Source organism: Culex quinquefasciatus, chromosome 3, assembly GCF_015732765.1.
Source record: "Culex quinquefasciatus strain JHB chromosome 3, VPISU_Cqui_1.0_pri_paternal, whole genome shotgun sequence".
Lineage (NCBI taxonomy): Eukaryota > Metazoa > Arthropoda > Insecta > Diptera > Culicidae > Culex > Culex quinquefasciatus.
This window is the reverse complement of record NC_051863.1, coordinates 118639598-118663266: the sequence shown is the minus strand read 5'-3', so window position 1 is coordinate 118663266 and position 23669 is coordinate 118639598. Positions and strand designations below refer to the sequence as shown.

The following is a 23669-nucleotide window of genomic DNA, read 5'->3' as shown; positions in this document are numbered from 1 at the left end:
GTCCGACATGGACCGGACAAGACTTCTTTGAAACTCTGGAAGAAACATAAAAGAGTGTAGAAAAAAAAATCTGTTTTATTTTAGTTCAATCGTTTGAGCTGATGGATGAATAATATTTCCAATTAGAAACATAAACTTATTTAGAATCTTCTTGTCAGAATATCTGAAAATGTTTTCTCTTTTTTCCAAATCCTTTCAGGAGGCATATCGAAGGTGGAGCTGCAGTATGTTGCTGCCATACTTTGGTACGAGGGAGGACTTCGTGAGTAGGAGTAGGAGTGGCAGTGGCAGTGGTGGCAGCAATTTTGGTACTGCTAGTGGCAGCAGCAGTACCAAAAGTGACTTCAGCAGTAGCAGCAGTGGCAGTGGCAGAGGAGACAAAAGTGTTAACAATAATCCCGACCGAAGCGAGGGTGACCCGAGGGCGGCCCAGGGTAAATCGAGTGCCAACAAATACCGTGGGGACGCTTCGAAAAAGCAGACTGAACCGAAATTGGACGATTCGCAACTAGTAAAAAATATATCAATTGATGTGAAAAGGTGAGTGATTTTTTAACCTTTACGCTTGAGCATTGTTTCTAATTCCTGTCAAGGTTGCTAATCGATAAAATTATCGTCGATACTATTATCGTACGATGATAACGATAATGGTTATCGTTATCGTCGGGACGATACAATAATTGATCGTTAGCGTTATCGTTTTTTTTTTATAATTAAATCGGCGATAATTATTTTTTTAAATCTTTCTGAAATCAATTAATACAACCAAATTATGTTAGTTCAATGCTTTCACTATGAATATATTTTTTGATAATGTAGTAAGAAAGTATTTTACGAAAATACAAAAAAAAAATCATAATATCACGCAGAAAAATGTTTTGTAGAATCAGCCTGTACGAGGTTTGAATCAACAAAATTTTTGTTGAAACAAACTTTGATTTTTTCAATTCCACAAAAGTCTTTTGTTGTTTCAAAAAAGCTGCTGTGACGTTTAGCGTTGATTCAACAAAAATAATGATTTTCAAATCAACAAAACGTTTTGTTGATTCAAATATGCCTTATTTTTCTGCGTGATGCAATGTGGAGAGTTTTTTTAATACTATTTTTTACAAAATACCGCATTTTTTTTGGAAATAATCAAATTTTAATAATTTGCAAACGAATTGCAATTTCGTATGCTCTTCTCAAATTATTAGAGTTTTTTTTAAATGCTAAAATTTTCACAAATTACCGTATTTTTCGAAAATATCAAGCGAAATGTTGCATGCTTCATACATACATCCAAAATGTGTATGCTTCATACAAAATCTTGCGTCTTTTGATACCCATATTTCAAATTCAACAAATATGAGTATTTTCGAGAATATACGGTTTTTTTGTGAAAATAAAAGTATTTTACAAAAAAATCTAATCAAGTGAAATAGCAAATAAAATTTCGTTTGGCATCCATTTTGCAAATTTAAAAAATTACAGTTTTTTCGAAAAATGCGGTATTTTTTTATATTTAACATAAAAAGCTAAGATAGAGTGAAAAAGCATACACAATATCGCATGGTTTGATACCCATATTGCAAATTATGAAAATTTCAGTACTTGCAAAACAATACGGTATTTTGTGAAAATTTTAGTATTTTCAATAAAAACTCTATTAATGTAAAAGAGCAATCATTGTCTTGCTTCGTTTGATACCAATACTGCATACTTTGAAAATTTGAGTATTTTCGAAAAATACGATAATTTGTGAAAATTTTTGTATTTTCAAATTCTCTTTAAATGTAAAAAAGCAAACCAAATTTCGCTTCGTTAACTTTCCTTTTGCAAATTTTTAAAATTTGAGAATTTTCAATAAAATAAGGTACAATTTTAGTTTTAGTCTCCTGTGATTAGTTTGAGCATTAGGGTGGTTCAAAAAATTACTTTTTTTTTAATTGTCGGGGTGTGCTGAGCCTAAATCCCAAATATGAGCTCAAATGGGCGTATTGGCAGATGGAATCTTGTTGAGGCAACTTTTTGATCTATTTTGAAGTCTTTACGAAGAGTCCATTAAAAATATATTCAAGCAAAGGCATTTTTGTCCCGAGACCTTCAAAACAGCATTTAATGTTTTCATACGACCTTTTCAAATGCCAGGCTAGATTTTTGAAACTTTTAACTATTTTCCTCAAAAGCCTATCCTTTCATTTGCGCTTAAGAGAGCTACACCCAAAGTTAAAGAACGAGAGGATAGTCCTCACGAAAAGAAACGTGAGGAAAGTGCTATATTGCGAGAGTATAGTCCTCTCGTGTGTTCATTCGTTCATTGGAACAGTTCATCCTATGAGTGGCTTATATGGACAAACGACCGCCACTTAGTCAACGAACCATGGTGGCTCATACGGCAAAGGCACGTTTCAATATGCCTATATAGGTCTTGGGTTCGAGTCTTGGTACCGGTACTTTTTTTTTTGATAGATGAACTTTTTTGGAAAATGAACCATGAGTAAAGTACTCTCGGTAATTTCGGGATTTATCCTCTCCGTCCGCACACAGTACCATTTTACTACCGAATCGTGCTCTTTATCCTCTCGTATGCCGATGCCCAATTCTGGGTGTAAAATCGGATGAAATGGCACGGAGTTATGATCTGTTCGTCGTTGTTGCATACAAGCCAAAATTGGTCAAATTGGTTGGTCTTTGTAATGATAAATCTTTAATCTGGCTGACACTAGAAAAATCTAATATTCCAAGATTAATGAAGCAACTCTGATCACAAGGGCCGATTCTAAAAATGTTTACTTTAAAAATCTTGAAAATATTTTTTTTGCGATTCCGTCGTGAAACTAGAAAGTTTCTTCTATCATTCTGGAACTACGAAAAAGCCTACTTTTCTGTACCAAAATTAAGAGAATGGAATAGCAACACTTTTCAAAATAAATGCTGAAATGTTTTTGTTTTCAACACCGAAAGTTGGACTTTTCAGAACTTGTTTAGAAAAGTAATACTTTCCAACATTTTTTTGACTTAAACGGTTATTTGACATAATCCATTAATATTTGGCTAATAATTCCATTCAAAGTCTGTTTTCCGGAATTGCAAAACAAAAGTTGTATGAAATTAATTACAATACTTGATTAATGACTTGATTTTTTGACCATGTTTCACTTTGGCACAAAAGTTGCGGGTTTTTGTCCCCTAAAACATATCAAAAAATCTCGAAAATCAAAAATTGAGTTTTTGTGAAAAAAAAGTTGATTAAAAAATCTGCTATTTTTTTCTTCCGTGTACCTATTTTTTCTCAAAAGTCCTCATCAATACCTACAACTTTACCGAAGACACCAAATTGATCAGAAAATTCACTCAAAAGTTGCAGCTTTTTGAATATTTAAGTACCATTTTTGTATGGACGGCAGCTAAAATTGTATGGAGACTTGTATGGGTGAACCAATGACACAAAATATGGTCACATGGAAGACCCCCACAAAGTTTGAGCAAAATCAAAAAATAAAATAAAATGCATTTCCGGTTTTGGTAAGGAATTGCTCTCCTAAATAATTCAGTCTGATTAAGTTTTAAAATATGATGTTGAAAGCATTTCGATTGTTTTTTCGCTCATAGGTTCTTTTTTTATTTTTTTGTAGTTATTATAATTTGCTTTAGAGAAATCAAAAATGAAGATTTTCTACTTTTTACAGTGTTTGTTAATTTTTTTAAAAATTTATTCAAGAAAATTCTACAGTGCTCAAATTGCTCATGGATATTGAAACATTACGACTATGTTAACAAATTTTTTGAACAACTTTACATTTTTCAATTTCATTGGAATGGGGACCGAAACAGAACCGAATGTAACAAATCTGGTCAAAATTTGTTCAGCCGAAGTCGAGCAAAAAACAAATCTACATTTTCGATAAACAACCCACCACAAGCACAAACAATTGCTAGGAATTTGATTCTTTGTTGATAAGTATACATGAAAGTGGTTCTAAGAGATCTTATAGAAAACTGTTCGTTGTGATTTCATAGCCGCTCCTTCGCGTGAAAGGCTAAAACGTTACATGTTGTTTTTCAAATTTGATTCTGAAATTAAGCTGAAAACAAACTTCAAAGTAGAACCAATGGTCAAGCCCACCGTGCGTGATGCCGTTAAATCAATGAACGGATCGTCAAACTCTTCCCCCCTCGAGACGTCCATTCCAAAATTTTATGTGACATCTCCTTGCGGTACACCCCGCCCATAATTTAATTTGCCTCGGGAGGGAACATGAAATATTCAAGGCGAACTTCCATCGGGTCCAGATCAACAGCATCGAATAGACTTTTTATGGGCTCGCAGCCTTTTAGGGGACGAGATGTGTGTTGGAAAACTGATGTCGTAACGTTCTGAAACTTGTTTGATTTCCACTCGCCAAGGCACCTCCAAGTGTGAGTCGATCGATTACGTCCAACAGAAATAACTCTCAACACAGTGTGGCACTTGTGCTGATTCGTCATCGAACATTCTACCGCTCATTGATTTGCATTGACAAATCGAACTGTTTTTCCACCCCCTCACTCGGAACCGGCCCCCCGAATCCGGAATCTCGTCCCAAATGGAAAATGGCCACTATATTTTCTACCAAGAGAGTTACCATTATCCTTTTTTGTTTCTCTCTCTCTCTCCCTTTTTGTCTTTCGTATACCCAAGGCAGAGAAAACATTTTGCCTGAAAGTTTTTGATCAATTTCCATGCTTGATTGCTTTTTTCCCCTTTGCCTGGCCATGGTCTGGGGCCTTGGCAAGAACTGCCGCCGCAACAAGCTCGTAAATGAAAGCTGGTGCTGCATTAGTTTTATCCATCCACTACATGCTTCTTACGGGTTCCATGCCAAATGGCGTGTTTTAAAATTAAATTTAAAGTTTGTTAGCAATTTTATGGTCTGATATTATCAAAAATGCACTTAAAGATTATTTAAATTTTGTGAGCTATTCCTATTTTAATATTATGCTCATTCGTTATATGAACAACATTTTTGCTTGAATGTTGAAGGTTTACTTAATTTTTGAATACACTTAAATATTAATTTCTAAGGTCAAACTATGAAATTATCAATTCGTTCGCATTTTGAGCTAGATTTGCTTCAGAATGCGCTCCACAACAGCTCAGAACAGCCGGTCTCGAAACGTGCCAGCTCCAATCCATGTGGAATAGTTTCCAACCATTCCTTATATTGCCTCCGTCACGAAACGAGCCCTCTCCTGTGCAACAACATATGCTGCCAGACCGAAATGACTACTTCCAAAAGAGAGTGGAAGCGCAGCGAAAAGATATTGTTTAGAATTGAAATCCAAGATAACAGCACATGAATAAATAATTCATCATCACTTCATTTGGGGCCAGAACTGTCTGAAACTACCGGCGGCATCAGGCCCCACTTCCAAGCCCAATCCGGGTTGGGGTTTCTTTATCTATTCATCATCCTGCCTGGCTGTTGGCAAATCGGAACTGAAACCCTAGTTGGATGCCGGAAGACGAATGAAGATGGGTCTCGAGGTCTGGTGTGGTTGTCTGTCAGGAAGTTACCGGTGCAAAATCATCCTTGTGAAAGTGATTTTAAAACTACACAAACTGTGGAATAATACATGCATTGTGGCAGAGATTACACAAACCTATACCTACAGGAGGGCCTCGTGGCGCGGTGTTTAAAGGCTTCGGCTGCCTATCCCTAAGTTGCTATGGGGCGTGGGTTCGATTCCCGCCTTATCCTACTGGCATTCTATCGGATGGGGAAGTAAAACGTCGGTCCATTTGCGTAAAAGACCCGGAGGTCGTTAATGTGGATTGCTTTGCTTTTTACAAACCTACACCAGCAATTACATGCAAAATTTTCAAAAAGTGATTCACACAAATTTTCCATACATATTTCGGAGAAAAACCATTCGACCGTGTAAATATTTTTTTTAATTCAGAGAGCACGCTAGGATGGACCAAATCCGGGCTTTCATGGAGCTTCCCCCTCGAAATCAACGATCGACCCATCATTAGGCTAAATTTCAAATCCGTAGTTCAGTAGGGCGAATCTGCGTTTATAAACAAGCAGTCTATCCCCCTCTTACTTTACGTGAACTATCACTTGAGCAAAAGGGATAGACTGCTTGTTTACAAATGAAGATTTGCCTTATTGAACTGCTACTATGAAAATTTGAACTTATTCTGACAAGACGGAACCCCTCCCTCCAACTCCTTGGAGTTTGTATGGGAAAAAGCATAAAAAAATATACATATATTTCCTCATCAACTTCAATTTCAGGGGTTATCCCCGAAGTAGCCCGGATTTGGACCACCCTAGTGCACTAGTTTTTGGAGACCTCAACGTTTAATCTTCCCTCCAAATTAAGTATGCGCCGACATGTTGTTGGTCTGTTTTATTATTAAATTAAATTTCATACATTACAGCAATTCCATTTGAAAAGAGCCTAAACCGAAAAAAAAGTTCTCCGATCAGGTTCAATTTTTTTCTGGGGGTTGCTTAGCCAAAATAATGAGACCAGTATTTTTTTTTGGCCTAACTATGGTGCTATAGTTGTTCGGAAAATGGCAATTTTCGTCATTTTTCGCAAAAACCACTTTTTTCAAAAATCATATCTACGCAATTTCAGCTGTCTTAGACGCAAAAGATAGGTGATTAGTTTGGCTATCTGAGATAATTCAATTAATAATTATAATAGTAAGAAGTTTCAAAAAACTAAAAGAAATATTCTACGATTTCGAGATAGATTTTTTTTTTCAAAATAAAAACTGAGTTTTTCGACGCGCCACGCGCAATAACAAGAAAATGACGAAAAAGAGAAAAAACTACTTTTTTCACTAAAACTGCGATAACTTTAAAATTTCAGCGATGACCAATAGATGTTTGAGTATCAACATTTTCGTAATTGAAAGACGCAACTAATTTTAGGTTCAAATTATGGAAATCTCGGAAAGGTTACTAAAATTCATATTTTATTTTAAAACTAGACTAGGTAGGGAAGAGTGGGGAGACTTGATCCCCGGGGACACTTGATCCCAAGCCTGTATCTCGTCAGCATGTGGGTAAAACAATTAGCTATGTTCTAGAAAGTTGTGCAAAATTAACTAAAACTCATTGTAGAAAACAAAGCAAACAAATTAAAAATGTTTAGATTGAGTTACACAGATTTTGCCTTCCTCACTGAGGTAAGGCTATAATCCTGCTCTAAAATTGAACTTTTTATTTAAAGCTCGAAAACCCACCTTGATGTATACATATCGACTCAGAATCGAAAACTGAACAAATGTCTGTGTGTATGTGTGTGTGTATGTGTGTGGGTATGTGTGTGTGTATGTGTGTGTGTATGTGACCAATAATGTCACTCAGTTTTCTCAGCACTGGCTGAACCGATTTTGACCAAACCAGTCGCATTCGACTTGGTTTAGGGTCCCATACGGTGCTATTGAATTGTTTGAAGTTTCGATAAGTAGTTCAAAAGTTATGTATAAAAATGTGTTTTCGCATATTTTCGGAAGATGTATAAATGGCAGTAAACTGAACCAAACATCATCATGTTATACATCGGTATTTAGGTAATTGAAAAACCTTTCCAACGAGTCCACAACATTGATGATCTGGCAACCCTGTCTCGAGTTATAACCACTTAAGTGATATTTATGTACTTTTTTGTAGCCGGATCTCATTTAAATGTATGTAAACAATGTTCGGATCCACCATCCGACCCATCGTTGATTAAATAATCGAGAGACCTTTACAACGAGTCCAAAACATTAAAGATCTGGCAACCTTGTCTCGAGTTCTGACCACTTATGATGCCACTTATGAGCCCTTGAGTGATATGTGTGTTTTTTTTGGACCAAATTTGTGTCCAAACCTAGGTCCAAACCCATCATATTACATATCACCCATTGTTGGAAAAGAGTGAGGAAGGCACCAACCACATAGGTGGATTAAGTTAGTTTTTATAAAACGAGCTACAAAAAACTTCCAAGAGATCTTTTTTTCTTTGTTTTGATATGTATAGAAAACACTCAAAAATTATTCAAAAAAATATTTTTTATATATGAATTGTTTGATAAACTTATCAACTCTAAAACCCTTACGCATTTGAAGTTAAATTTATCGTCGTACTTTTTTTACAATCAATTGTTTAAAAATATGCGTTTAGGGAGACTTGATCCCTGCATTTTTAAAGTCACTGGAATCAGCCTCAAGATTAATTAATTGGGCTAGGTATTCATACATAGTTTCCTTTAGTATAGCTGTACATAACTTACTGCAGTTAGAACCTTTTTTCAAATGTTTTGTAAACAAAAATTTCCAGCTTTCGTAAACATGCCTAATTTTGGTCTAAAAAATAATATATTCAGTTTTTAAATATTTTACATGCTAAACATGTTATATTTTGAACACAAACGAACAGGTTTTATGTGAAATTACTGTAACTTATAGAATATTGAAAGTTGGGATGAATAAGAAACATTTTGCTTAAGATTTTTTTCAAAATGTTGAAAAGGGGGATCAAGTTACCCCTAACATTTTTGAAATGCCGGTTTAAATATTTTTTTAAAACGCTCGGCATGATTCGAAAAGTTTATCTGATGAAATACCCTTATTAGCCAAACATAGATGAATGTTTAAGCTTTCAATTCATGCAAAAAGTTTATAGTTTTGTTTGAAATTGACAGAGTTATGTGCGATACAAAAAAAGGGATCAAGTCTCCCCACTCTCCCCTATATTTCAATTCATTCAAATGTTAAATATGTATTACACTTCTTTCACATAATTGACACTATATTAAAAAATTTCAATATAAACTAAAATTCCCGGGTCCTCGGAATTCCCAGGAAATAGCCAAATACATCTCTCGATTCCCGGGATGTATCTCGAGATCATTACCCAATCACAGCAATTCTTCATGAAATTGGTCGGTTTTGTGGATTTTTATATTTTGTTTGTTTTTTCGGCACAACTTTGTGAGGTACGTATCAAAATTCGGTTTCTTTTTAAGGGATTTTTGGTCAAAATTTAAAAATTCGAAAAGTAGGGGAAATATACCATTTTTAATCACTCAAATCCGTTTGACCAATTCTTATCACTTGTGCCATTTTCCGCTATAAAATCAACATTTTCAGATGTATCAACAATGGAGAGTTGCTTGCTCACTTTTATTTGAGCTATTTATTACTTTGGAACAGTCAAAAACACTTTATGAAAGCTGTAATCATGATCAAAGTGATGATAGGCCGTAATAGGAATAGGCTGGGAAAGGGCATAGTTCCCCTAAAATTAATTTCCCAGAAAATGACATGTCTCACGATTTTTAGCAGTCAAGTAACGGGAAATGGCAGCGATTTTAAAACAATTTTTGATGAGGTACGCCATCAAATTTTACACTTCTCTCCACGGTTTCAAGCTACAAAAACTGTAAAATGTCTCTAAGTAAAAATCCAGAAAAATGAAAGGGAAATCACGAAATATCGAAAAATGGACCTCGGATTCGCGATCAAGGACCAAAATTACCCCTCAGGGCAAAGTTTCGCAAAAATCGAAGAGGGTCAGGGCAACTGCTGTGTGATTCGGCGAAGGATGACCCATTTACAAAAAATAGGTTCACCGGAAAAAATGCCGTTATAAAAAAAAGTTTTTTTTACAAAAAAAAATTCTAGTATTCTGTATTTCTTTCATTTTTTTCATTTTTGATATTTTTAGGAGACAAAAACGTGCAACTATTGAGAAGTAGGCAAAATTTCTGCAGGGTTGTTATTGTTTGAAAAAAGATGCGTTTTTTTTTTGGAAAATTCAAAATCTACCTTTTTTTTATAACAGTGAAGTAAACTGAAAAGAACTTTACAAAAAAATAATAGGTTCACATTTTTCGAAATCTGGCCATTTAAAGTTTGGAATGATCTAAAAAATGCCATTTTTAGGATTTGAAAAAAGTTTCTATGAATGGCCATACCACACATTTTTTTCAAAAATTTCAAATACCTATTTCCTGAAATTTTGTCTGTGACCCAAATATTTTGTTTTTCAAATTTATCTCAACTGTCACATGTCAACTTTTATATTTCAATTTCAATAAAACTTTCTAGGCCTATTATAAAAATATTATTCTCAAAAATGACAAACTTAACAGTATCATGATGCAAAAAATTATTGAGTTCGAGCTGTCACAGTCATGCGAAATATGTTGACTGACATATCGGGCGGTCAGTTAAAAAAACCAGCCTGACAAAATTTTTTTTCCTAGACAGAGATAGCAAATCTAATGCAAACAAACCCCCATCTACCATAGAAACATGCTTTGAATGTGTTGGTAAATTTCTGACAAGAAAGCCTTTCACTCAATATCTTGTTTAAACTATCAATTTTTAACGGCAGGAAAAGAGCTCCCGTAAATATATCAGTTCTGATATTCGTTGCCAGAGCTTTTTTTGAAGTTGTTATACTATTTGAATCTTACAAACCTCGTATGTTTGGGGCTTTTTAATATTTTTATAAACCTGAGTTAACATTTTCTAACAAAACATTTTCATTCACTCACAAGTTTTCCATCCCTTTGTTCCAACGTTCAATCCCAGCCTGTCTGTGTGTGCGTATATTATCGTTTTCCAGACTCCCTAACAGCAGAATTACTCAAGAAAGTGGAAGCCTAATTGATTAGATAAATGGATAGTCAGTTTATGTGTGTGTGTCTATGCGTGCATGTGTTGGCTATGCTGATAAATAATATATCAGGACAAATTAATAAGCACTCTAGCTCTGGCCAGCCAACCAGCCCAGCATCCCTTCAACCAAGCCAAGTTCGTTCCGAGGTTGGCTTCTTGCCTGTTCGGTCAGTCAGTTAGTCAGTTCCTCCCAGCAATTACACCTGAATGAATAAATTAATGTGACGTACTGTGGGTACTTCTTCTACTGGTCGGGATTCGAACGTTTCGGGGGGAGTCTTCAACCAACGCAGGGAGGGTTGGGGGAAAAGGGGGCCTATCTGTTGGACTACATTCTTCCCTAGTGAGCTGGACAGTCTCAACGCGGCGCAACAGCAGCAGAAGCAATTGGGTCATCAAAAGGAGAAAACAGTAAACAACATTAGGGGAGGAACGATGAAGTTTGTTCTTTGGGGAATTGTTCTTTGTAATTGTTGGAATAATTGATATAAAACTTGACAAGAGAGGTTGCTTATTATTGTATGGAATGTGGATATCTACAATGCTTGTAGCACATTTTTGTATATAAGAGTTTATTTAAATTTTACTAAACGGACTATTTTGACGTTAGTCCTTAAACCATCCCCGACCAACTCTACCATAGAAGCATTCCACGGTGCAAATTCTCAACCACCAAAGAGAGACAGGCGACAATGTCTTATCGGCACATTCCAACTCAACTAAAGTACGATTTTCGGCATAACAACTGTCGACGACGACGGCGCAAAGAAGCAACTTGCAGAATGCCTGCTTCGCCGGGCAATAAATAATGCAGCCGCCTCTCCAAGCCGTGTTACATGGGCCCAGAACCAGCCAGTGTGCTGTTCAGGATGTAGCACGATGACGATGAAGAAGAAGAAGAACTACAGATTCGTTCAGCTGTTCTGACAGCCGAGTCGAGAGGCGAGCGCCTTCACAGCCCTCTAGAGATAGTTATGGGTTGGCGAAACTGTTGAACGAATCCAACAGAACAAGTTTCGCCATAAAACTGAATAATGAGCTTCTTTTTTTACGGCGTCGAATTAAATTTCCTCCTCTCAGCTGCTCGAGACAATATTAAGACATAATATACAAAATTGTGGGCTGGCAGAAGGGGTGGTGGAGGGCAGAAAAACGCCCTCGTGGGAATTGAGGAGGGGCGATGTAGAAGAATCCGAAATGACTTAAGTTTTACTAGCGGTCATTACCATTCGTAATCATGTCGTCCACTTATATTCCCCTGAATCGTTAGTTAACAGCTAAAACTGACCTACCTTAGAAGGATGAAAAACAACTGAGATACTATTTTTTCTTTTTTCTCCATTCAATTTTGCAGTTCACGTCGAAAAACGCAACGAGTACGAATACGACCGTGTCTAGATGTATGTCAAACCGTAGAGCAAAAGTGTCCGTACATGCTGCCGGGTGACCGGGCGCCCGCGTATCCAACGCAGTACGCCGGCGAGCCGACCTTTCTGTGCCGAGGTAAGTTTCGAGGCAATTTCAGTCCGGTTTCCTAAAATCTTAAAGGTGTAGAATTGTTATTTAAAACTGTAGAATAACCCCTTAGCTAATCCAGAATTGTTTTTTTGTCATTTGGAGAAATTTCGACTTTGTTTGTGATTACATAGTGACAGAACACTCCAATCGTTTTTACGAAGACTACCTGGTTTTGACATTTTATTGTTCGTTACACACACAAATGAATGAGTGCTACGCAAAGTCACTCTCACGGTCATTGACTTCTCTCTAGAAAAACACTCACTCAGAGAACGGTCGTTTGACATTCTACCGAGATTCCGACCATCTCTCAAAAAATCGCAATCATATGACTTCTGTCATCACGCAGCGCACGCAGCAAACACAAGTAAGAGAGAGACAACAATGAGAGAAAGAGATTAAACACGTTGACTCGTTCGGGTGGTGCTTGAGTGGTGCTCATTTTTTGTTCGTTTCGTCTTTGTGTTTACTTTCACTGACTGTCTCCGAGCAATGACAATCATGATAGGCGCTGTGTGCAATTTCGTTTTCTGTCAGCGATCATTTAATGATCGCTGACAGAAAGTTCTATCAAATATTGACGACAAATATTCAGAGATTAGACAAAATTAAGAATTATTCATTTTTAGATATTGAAAATAGATTCTAAAATACCTGCTTTTGACACTAACAATACTTAAATTACATTGTTAGATAGTAAGTTGTCTTTCTTAACGAGCAAGTAAGAAATTACCAAAATTCAAAATCAAATTTACATGAACAAAATATAATTGGAAACCATTATTTTGAAAACTGGACTGGACATTTTTCGGTGTATTTAAAATTAAAAAAAATACATAGGGAAAATATATGGATAATTCTCTACCAATCGGCAAGGAGGGGCGGTACGACCCCTTCCATTTTTGAACATGCGAAAAAATAGGTGTTTTTCAATAATTTGCAGTCTGAAACGGTGATGAGATAGAAATTTGGTGTCAAAGGAACTTTTATGTAAAATTAGACGCCCGATTTGATGGCGTACTCAGAATTCCGAAAAAAAACGTATTTTTCATCGAAAAAAGCACTAAAAAAGTTTTAAAAATTCTCCCATTTTCCGTTACTCGACTGTAAAAATTTTTGGAACATCTCATTTTATGAAAAATTTAAGGGTCATTTTTTCATTAAGAACAAAATTTTTCATTTAGAACAAAATTTTTCATTTAAAAATTTCGTGTTTCTCTAACTTTGCAGGGTTATTTTTTAGAGTGTAACAATGTTCTACAGTGTCGTAGAGCAGACAATTACAAAAATTTTGATGTATAGACATTAGGGGTTTGCTAATAAACATCACGAGTTATCGCGATTTTACGAAAAAAAGTTTTGACTTTTTGCGTTCCTCTTTGTTTCGTCGTCCGTGTCTGTCGCTGGTGACCATGGACGGCCATGATCGATGATGACCAACTATTTCAAAACTTTTTTTTCGTAAAATCGCGATAACTCGTGATGTTTATAAGCAAACCCCTTTTTTAGTGTTTTTTTCGATGAAAAATACGTTTTTTTGGAAAAAATACATTGACACCAAATTTCTATCTCATCACCGTTTCAGGCTGCAAATGTTTTCAATCAATCAATCATCACCTCTTTTTTCGCATGTTCAAAAATAAAATGGGTCGTACCGCCCCTCCGTCACGAGATATCAAAAAACGGACCTCGGATTCGTGATCAGGGACAAAAGTTACCCCTTAGGACAAAGTGTCACGCAAATCGAAGAGGGGTCGGGGCAATTGCTGTGTGAGTTGGCGGAAAATTACCCATATAGTGTATTTTTAAAAAGGTTCAGGGGTTTTGGACTTAAAAAAAACTCCTTTTATAATAGAGGTGGGCAAAAAAAGAGCGAACCGCTCAAAGAGCAAAATGCAATTTCAAAACTTTCAATGCTTATCAAAATTAATCCCAAAAGTAAATGATTTTCTAAACAAAATGAAGTAAACTTTTCATTGTACAACTGATTCTACATTAAAGTAATACCGGAATACAAATTTGAGCATTTCGAATAGCATAATTTGTCAAATATTACCAAAAATCTACTGAATATTTGAGAAATTTCGGAAAAAAATAATCATTTTGTCCGAGTAAACTTTAGCGTTTATAGACCTTATCTATTAAAGTAGAATGTAGAGAAGAGTTCACATAATATTTTCTCCAAATAAAATATCAGCATTAGTCTTTCAGAAATAAACGCAATTTTTAAAATCAATATCAATTTTCCCATCATCCTAGATTTCAGTATGGATGCCATTCAATTACTCGAATGTTTAGTTTTGAGTAGAAATCTTGACATAGAGACCACCAAAACCTATGGTTTTCAAGGGCATTTTTTCGCTTTTTAAGATTTATTTATTTTATTCATAAAATATGGCCGTTACAAACATTTTTTAAAGTTTATGTCACCCCTCCCCTTCAAAATCGGTCCAAAACATCAGGGGGCAAAACAATATTTTTTTCAAAACACTTCCAAATTTTAATGGAAATAGAAGTCTTATCAACTGAAAAAATTAAAAATTTTGGGATCGATATTTTTGAATTTTTGTGAAATTCCGTTTGCACAGTAATGCAAAAAGTTTTTTTTTGGCTTAAAAAACGGTTCATCAATACTCCGATATTTTGAAATCTGATGATTGCAATGCAACTGGGGATGTGTAAAATGCATTTTAAAACTCTTTTTTCATTGAAATGTTTATACCATGGCTTGTTTTTTTTTTTTTTGCTACTTTGGCCAGAGTTGAGGGACATGATAAACTTCAAAAAATGTTTATTACGGCCTAATTTATAAAAGCCCAATGTGAAATAACTTATAAAATCACACGATTCTTGAAAAAACCCATTTAAACCAAATTTTAAAAAAGAGCGAAAGAACCGTTAAAAAGAGCGGCTCTTTTTAAAGAGCGAACGAAAATGAGCGGCTCCCTAAAAAGAACGGTTTTGCCCACCTCTATTTTATAACCATTTTTCAGCACGTTTCTTTAATCAGAACTTTGATCATGAATTACAGCTTTCATAATGTGTTTTTGACTAATTCAATGTAAAAAATAGGTCAAATAAAATTGAGCAAGCAACTCTTGATGTATCTAAAAATATTGTTTGAATAGCGTCAAAATGCAAAAGTGATGATAATTAGTTTTTACGCCGACTCGATTTGGAGGTTAGAATGGAGTTCATTGTTTCCATGGAGCACACTTCGATGTCGTCATCGGTTTTGTTCGGGGAAAATCGTCGATAACACCGACCAGCAACATTTCTGCGCAAGCTCAGCAGAATCACCTGCACTTTGAACTTTTCAATAATACAAACTTTGGAGAAAAACCATTCGGTCCAGGCAAACTTTTTTTTTGAAAAATCAAAGTGCAAGTGATTCTGGGGTTTCAAAGTTCATGTTTCCCTTCGATTTGTGCCTGCGCAGTAGGGTGACAATAAAAAAAATCGACATCAGGGATACTCTGTGATTCGATTCCTTAGGCAAAAATAAGTATCTGTGCCAGTTTTGAGAAAAATCGGTTATGGTTTAGGGGTTGCTTTTTATCGTTAAGTTCATTTGGGAAAAATCGCAAAAAAAATAATGTAGAAAAACATCGTCTCAGTATTTTTTTGCCAGGTGGCGTGGGTCTCACCTAAAGTTATCCAAGTGTGAAATTTTTGTAGGAAATTTAATTTCCTATAACTTTGTTCAAGAGTGCTAAACGATCCGACTTGATCCTGATGAGTTATTAGCAAAGTTGTAGGAAATTAAATTTCCTACAAGAATATCACACTTGGACAATTTCGGGCGAGACCTGCGCAACCTGCTGCCAAAATCCTGAAGTGATGTTCTTCCTCATACATTTTGACGATTTTTCCCATATAAACTTCAACGATAAAAAGCGACCCCTTAACCTTAACCGATTTGGCTCAAAATTTGCACAGTTACTTATTATTGCCTAAAGAATCGAGCCAAGGGGTATTTCCTCAGATTTTCCAAAACTTACAATTTTTCTTGTCACCACAGTCACAGTCATTTTTGTCATTTTTTGTAGGTCAGTGTAATCGACGAAGGCCATGTAAACAGTGCGTAATGGCGTAATGACGTAATGGCGTAAAACTTAAAAGGTAGAAATCTGAATAATAATTTCAAACCAAAAATGTGTTCAAAAATTGATTTAGAAAAATAAAAAATCTTACAAAGTCTATCAAAATCTGAAACCGAGAAGGGTTAATCATTATTCTGGCTAAAATCTGATATTCCAAGATTTATGTGACGTCTCCTGGGTGAATCAATAGGGACGTGACGCTACATCGTGCTGCCATCTGATTTTTAAAGTGCTAGAGTAAAAAAAGTGCTGAGTCATCGTCTAAAAATAGACGGCGTCCTATCTCGCCCAGCAAAATAGAGTCGATAAAGTGGTCGGTTTCGATGGAGAAAAAGTGGAAAACGTGGTCTAAAAAAAGCGACGCCATCCCCCTTTTGGAAAGCACACTGGACTCACAATCTAGAGGTCGCCGGTTCAAATCCCAAGGTGAAAAATTCTAAGTGCTAATATAGGTTTTCGGTGCCCTCTCCCCGTGCCATACCTTCACACTTAGGAGACCCAGGAAGCGAAGTCTTGCCGCAAAAAGAAAAATACACGCCAGTGGATCCGTTGATAAAACCGCAAGGTTTAAGAAGGCCACATAATACGGCGTCACGTCGAATTCGTTGTGGCAACCCGTCAACTCTGCCTAAAATAACATTTTACCTCTTCATATAGGCTCTCTATTACAAATATATTGTTTGCGTGTTCTTAGGTCCGTGCAGTTTTGCGTTGAAGGTTCGGTAGTCTGTCCAGAGTTTGTGTAAATCTAATTGCTTAGCATGTAGCTGAAGTTGTCAACTCTGGTTCGACTAGCTGGTCTATCATAACATTCATCCGGTCACCACACTGAAAGAAAGTCACATAGCAATATCACATGTTTCACACGTGAATCTGCCCCATACGACTTTACATGTGAATGTCATGTGCAAATCACTTAGAAATTTGTCATCGCGGGACGCGATAAATTCAAAAGCAAAACACGTTAATCTAACGTGTCATCTCACATGATTATCACATGAAATATTTATGAGAAAGAAATAAATTGCACATCGAAATCAAATGATTTTCTTTTAATTTCCAAGTGAGGATATTATGTAGCATATTTTTGCCTATTCTGATTGATTGTAAAATAAAAATACGTTTAATATTTTTTGATTTTTGCCTTTATTTATGTAGCGTAAACAACACCTAACAAACACTTTTGCATGATTAACACCTTAACTCCCAAGCTCAAGAAAAAGGGGGAATTGGTATGGAAATTCCCCCTTTTCTCGAGCTTGGGAGTTTAGGTGTTAATCAAAAACATCACTTTTTCGAGAACGATTCACACTTTAAAAAAAGATGCACATTCTGGACGATCAGCGAAAATTGACTTCTATGCCACACACCGGATCTCTCACACTCTCACACACCAGAACAAGCCTGGACGGGGTCTTGGAAAGTATTCTTCTGGGAATCCCTAGGTTTCGCCGGAAGTTCTCCTATCCGTGATTACCTGTAGAAATATTAGAAATTTTCTGCTGAGTATTAAATATTGTAAAGAATTCAATAGAAATTACTTACCATATTATTAAAAATAATCCAGCAATATTTTATTCATTAAAATCAACTTTTTTCGAGATGAAAATAAAATAAAGAGAGCGAGCTCTAGCTCGGACTTTATGAAAGTTGCCATCTTGCTTTAGGATTAAATTTCGTCATCGATAGCATTTGAAAGTAACGTGAATTTCACTTGGATATCAAAGGACAAGTCGATTGGAGCAAATCAAAATGAAATTCATTTGAATCTCACGTGATTTACACTTCAAAACCAAAGGACAAGCCGATTGGGGCAAATCAAGGTGAAATTCATTTGAGTCTCACGAGAACACCATGTGAAAAATGAGTGAATGTTTGTTTGCCAATGATCAGCTGGGGCTGTTCACATTCATTTGAAATGAAAAGCACGTGAAAGTCAAAGGAAAAGCACGTGAAGTTATCGTGTTGGTTTTTGGAGTAGCTCACGTGAAAAAACATTTGATTTTGCTATGTTGGTTTCTTTCAGTGCATGTGTCCAGGCAAATCCCGTTTGATGCGTTAATGCTCAAACGCATCTTTGTAGTCATCACTGGTTATGTTTACAGTCCAAAAGAATCAATTTGTCAAAATAAATGTTCTGTTCTAAAACTTAAACGTTTCTCATTGCAGATCTCAACATCGAGGAAACGGGTGAGCAGAAGCTCAAGTCCAACAGCGGCCGACCGGACTGCTGCTACGAGTACTGCGGGACGCACCCCCGAACCGGTGTCTGTTCCCGGTGCGACCCGCTGCAGGACGAAGCCGAAGAGGATGCCGCAGCCCAAATCCGGACGGCGGCTGCGACTTCCAACAGCAGTAGAACGAGTAACATCAGCAGTAGTAGCTTAAGCACCAGCATCAGCATCAGCAGCAGTAGTAGTGCGCGGGATCACTTCCTGGACGAACTGCGGCACAGTAGCGAGCTGCCGCCCCGGTTGGCGACGTGTCCGAGCATAACAAGCGCAACAACCCCGTCATCACAATCGGGCCGCTGCCGGACGGTGCAGCAGCAGCAGCAACAACAGCAGGGCTCAACAACCGAGAGTACTCCAACAACCTCAACACCAACGCCGAGGACCGCCCTCGGGTCAACGCGGCGGCCATCGTCAACGGCGGCCACGACAACGACGGCGGCGGATCCTGCGGCATCGGTATCTTCCTCAGCGCCATCGCTGGCGGCCTCGTCAACGCTTATTAAACTTACTAGTATAAAGTCGATTTATAACAATTACTTTAATAATTCGTGGACGATGCGGTTGCGGTGGCTGGACGAATTTGTAGCGTGGACAAAGATCCTGCTCCAAATGGCCGGGTTATAGTCAATGTGTAACCTTGGGCACTAACAGCCAAGTTGACACCGGAACCCAGACCCACACACAAAACACACATACACGTTAAACACTCGAACAAAACTACACACATACAAATGTAAAACAAAACAAACAGGTAACAAGGCACCAACAAAACCCGAGAAAACGTAAAACAAATCGGTGAAAACAACCTAAAAAAACAAGCAACAACAACAAATCATCCACACGCAGTGTGCTGTGAAACAAGTCGAAAAACCCCGAAATTGCAACAAAACAAAAAAAAACAAGCAAGCAAGCAAACAAACAAACAAATGAAGCGAAACTGGATTACGCGAAAATGAACCAGGCCAATTGAAAAAAGAAAGAAAAAAAGAAGTGCGAAAACCGTTCCCGATTTGCAGGCGGCAAATGAAGCAAGCAAATAAACAAACAAAAAAAAACGTGTAGACAACAGAAGATTAACAAATCGAAGCACAAAATTACCCCCGGAACCCCTCTCCTTGCCGGCGGATGCCGCGTCGACGCCACTGCCTCTGCCGGGGCTACCACCTCTGCCATCAGATAAAATTTGGGAAATGTGAGATGCTGGAAAGGGTTGGGACATGGACAAGTGGATGTGAAAAGTTACCCTTGGAGTAAAAAAACATTTTTTTATCAATTATTCTTTCAGGTGCAGAAAGCTTTGAAAATTTCAATAATGTCCTGAAATTTCGTACCATACGAGAATTCATAAAACTTTGCAGGATGTAAATTACAAATAATACTGCTTTTCTCTCTGTCATCATACATTCAGCGTTGATTCTAGCCGGCCATTTTTACTTTTGTGTTTACACACTCGCGTTTGACATTTTCCTTTTCTCTTTCACTCTTCTCACATTCACAATCGCGCGCTCTTTCATTGCATATTTCTGAGAGATCGAAACACTCAGCGGTGAGAGCACGTGGTCAAGGAAAAGAAATGGAGTAGTTGCTTTAAATCATGTGACGTTCGCTGTATTTTTTGATAATTTTGTTCATAAATTACGAAAAATGATATTTTTTTCTATCAGTCATTTGCAAAACTTTCCATTTGAAAAAGGTTACTTAATTTGGGTTTCTTTCTGTTAATATTTTATTCTGACATGTGTTAATTCTGAATGATTTGGCAACACTGCCGAAATTTTTTTGACTTTTGATATTTTTTTCAGGCCAGATGTTTGCACTAGTGTTTTGTTAGATTTTCTCCTCTCTGAGCAAATTCATGTGAGAATGTCGCCGACGATCCAAGTAGGCGAAATAATCGTTCTCTCGTCTTGGAAAACTTTTCAGTTTTTTTTAATGAATGCTATACAAGTGCTGAGGAATGAAATAATTTCACTAGTTTATTTATAAACTTTATTTACCAATGAGTGTATGATGTAATCTTTTTTGCTTGCGATTTTTTTCACACGTGAAAAAGAGAAAAAGAAAATCACCCGTAAACTATTTAAAGAAAATCAATCAGTCGAAGATTTTTTGTGAATCTTATTAAATAGCAACACTTTAATTCATGTATTTCGTTTTGATTACAAATATTGCTCGTCTACAAAAAGTGACAGGTAAATTGTCTACATGTGACGTTACACCTGCAAGTGTGGTATTAAAACAGTTGACCGATCTCTCGTGCGCGAGAGAGGAAAGCTATCGTGAATACTTTTCTGAGTTTCCATTTCCTCAGACGATAAATTTTTGTGGACAGAGTAAAACAAAAATAAAAAATCTAGTGCTGCTAATATAAACAACAGATTACTTCATGAAAATATCGATTACTTTTCGCTCTTTTGAGAGTCCTGAAAACATTTTCTTCATTATATTTTACTACGTTTTGTTGTTGAGGAATTAGATTGATTATATTTTGATAAAATTTGTCAAATAGATTTTTGACGATTAGCTCTCTAACATTAATATTATCAGGGATATGATAAAATATTAATATACGGAAGTTTAACTGTTTTTAATTACTATCCAGCTGGCAGCTGTGATTATCGTTTCATATATGAAGTTTTATAATAACTACATCCTAAGAATAAAACAAGGCGTTTTCGTTGCATTTTTAACAGCATCTTTCTCATCCACTTGTCTGTGATCTTACAAGTACTAGCGATGATTTTTTTTTCATATTGCTTCTTATTCGCCCAGCTTTATTTTGTTTTATTTTCGACATTCATTTCCGTGGATTTTTTTTTTCAGCCAGCTGCGAAATCGAATATCGAAAATATTAAAACGCATCCGATCGTATAAAATAGCAATTCAAGTTTTTTGTTGGTCTACAAACAGTTTTATTTGGGAGCACTGGAGTGGCAGTGGTGTGGGTGCAGCACGTGTTCCGCCTTACCGTGAGAAGAGCGTGTGTGAGAGAGAGAGCGCGAGAGGGGTGACGGAGTTGAGAGAAGTAGAAGCATACACACCGACACTAACACTCACACACACATCACGCCATTCTCGTGAGCCACACAATTTTAGGTGAACTATAAAGAAATTATTAATTGTTAAGCAAAGTGAGAAAACTAATAGACGTAAACGAAAGCTAACAGTAGAAGAAGATAAGAAATGAAAAGGTTCAACAGAATAAACAAAACAAAACAAAAGTAAACATGTTTTTACAAGAAGAAACAACAACGCGTGCGTGTGTAAGCAAGCAAGTATTTTTCGAGTTCGATTTTTTCCGTTGTTAAGTTTCGACTTTTTTCGAGCGTTTTAAGTGGAATGGCGGAGAACAGGAAGGCGAGGAGAGAACAAGAGAGAGAGAGAGATAGCGCGGGATGCGAATGTGCGAGAATTTTTGGTGAATTCCGACAGCTTGTGCAGAGAGAAGCGGGAACCACGGAAGACACTTACACACACAACAACAAAAAGAACACTGAAAGTGGAATCGAAAAGCGCATAAAAAAAGTTAGAACAAAAGAAGAACTCGGTTTTAGAGGTGCACCTAAGTCGCTACTATTATAATTAGTCCGTCAATTTTTACAACAATCGTTGTTAGTTGAACAAAGTGAATTCCGACAAACAAGCATAAACAAAAACAAAAAAAAAACTGTAATTAATTGCATCGTAGATACACTAAACTCCAACGAGTAGCAACGAGCACCCGGAGACACGTCGTCGGTGTCCGTCCCGAGCACGAACTTTGGGAAATTTCGAACGGAAGAATCTCCGGGTCCGCGAATGTGGGTCGAGAACAGCTGCGCTCCACTTCCGGAAACATATACACACACATATATACACAGACAGAAACACACACACTCACACTACTTAGTTAATTGTGGAAAGTAAAATGCACTAGTGGGAATTAGTAGCAAAGTGTAACAGAAAACAAAGCAGTTTATTAACTTTTATACTCGTTGTTGAGCAGCTGATACAGACAGAGAACTCACACACACAGACAAACATAACATACACACACATGAAGGCTTAGAAAGAAAACAAAAAGAATTTCACGACAACACACTCTAGAGAACCTATCATACATTGTAACCTTAGAACAAAACAATTGTAATTGAATAGTACTCGGTCTCACCACAACAAACGAAAACAAAACAAAAGTTTGACAGTAACAACATCAACTTAAGCGATCCGGGCCGGCCCCCGGACAGAGGGGACCTTCGTTTGGCCCTCCTCGCAGGCAGTTCCGGTTCCGGCCGATCCACCCCAACCCGCGGGCTAAACTCATTTAACGATCTCCGAAGAAGAAGAAAAAACAAAATGGCCGCCAAAACAAACAAACAAAAAAGTGCGCGCGCGATTAAGATGATGGTGTGTGGGGAAACCCAAATCAAGGTAAAAAATAATAATAAAAAAACCAAAATTGTTAACGTTCGAAAAGCCATATTTTTAGCATTTAAATAGTGATTAAAACAAATGAAATTATAACCAATATTTGTTACATAAATGTGAGATTTAACGAGAGAACAAGCAGAGTAAAAGGTGAGTGGGACGTGCTGTGAAGCGCCGGAAATCGAGGAAAAGGTAACAAATAAAAAAGAAAAACAATAACAAACACTGTGGAATAACAAACAAAAAACACTAAAGTTTATGCAAATACGATCGAAACAGAAGTTAGACACAGGAAGAGAAATAATTAAACAAAAAAAAACACTAGTGACGTCATCAAGTTGTAATGTTAATCGTGTAGGTCAAGTGGTAAATAATTAACAGGTAACAAAAGAAAAATAGTGTCGAGCAGAAGAGAAAGAAAACCCACCCGAATTTTCTTCGACACACACACACCACACAAGTCACACGTTGAGTTCACTAAGCGGTAGCGACGACTTAAATGTGAAGCAGTGAGTAATGGTGTTGTTGGTTTTATTTGTACTTATTAACAGATATATTTTCGAGAATTTATTTTTATAGTGAGATAAAACTAGAGAAACAAAATAAATTTTCCGCGGTGTGGACGACATCTTAACGGCTGCGGGTGACAGTTGAGAAAGTCGAAAAAGTATTGAAATAAGAATTAACGGACAGGGGATGAGAGCAAGCAAAAAAAAAAAATCCAGTAAACAAAATCAACCTAGAGTGTA

General features: G+C 36.7%; 1 protein-coding gene across 1 annotated transcript in view; it reads left to right on the top strand.

Annotated features, from left to right (window-relative positions):
* Positions 1-23310, top strand: part of LOC6044165 (probable serine/threonine-protein kinase dyrk2) — a 154191-nt gene extending 130881 nt beyond the window's left edge. Inside the window, exons 3-5 of the mRNA XM_038258584.1 lie at positions 200-540; positions 12013-12161; positions 18449-23310. Of these exons, the coding sequence (XP_038114512.1) occupies positions 200-540; positions 12013-12161; positions 18449-19137 (1179 nt within the window). The 3' untranslated portion in view covers positions 19138-23310. The remainder of the gene's footprint in view (positions 1-199; positions 541-12012; positions 12162-18448) is intronic.
* The last annotated feature ends 359 nt before the right edge of the window (positions 23311-23669 follow it).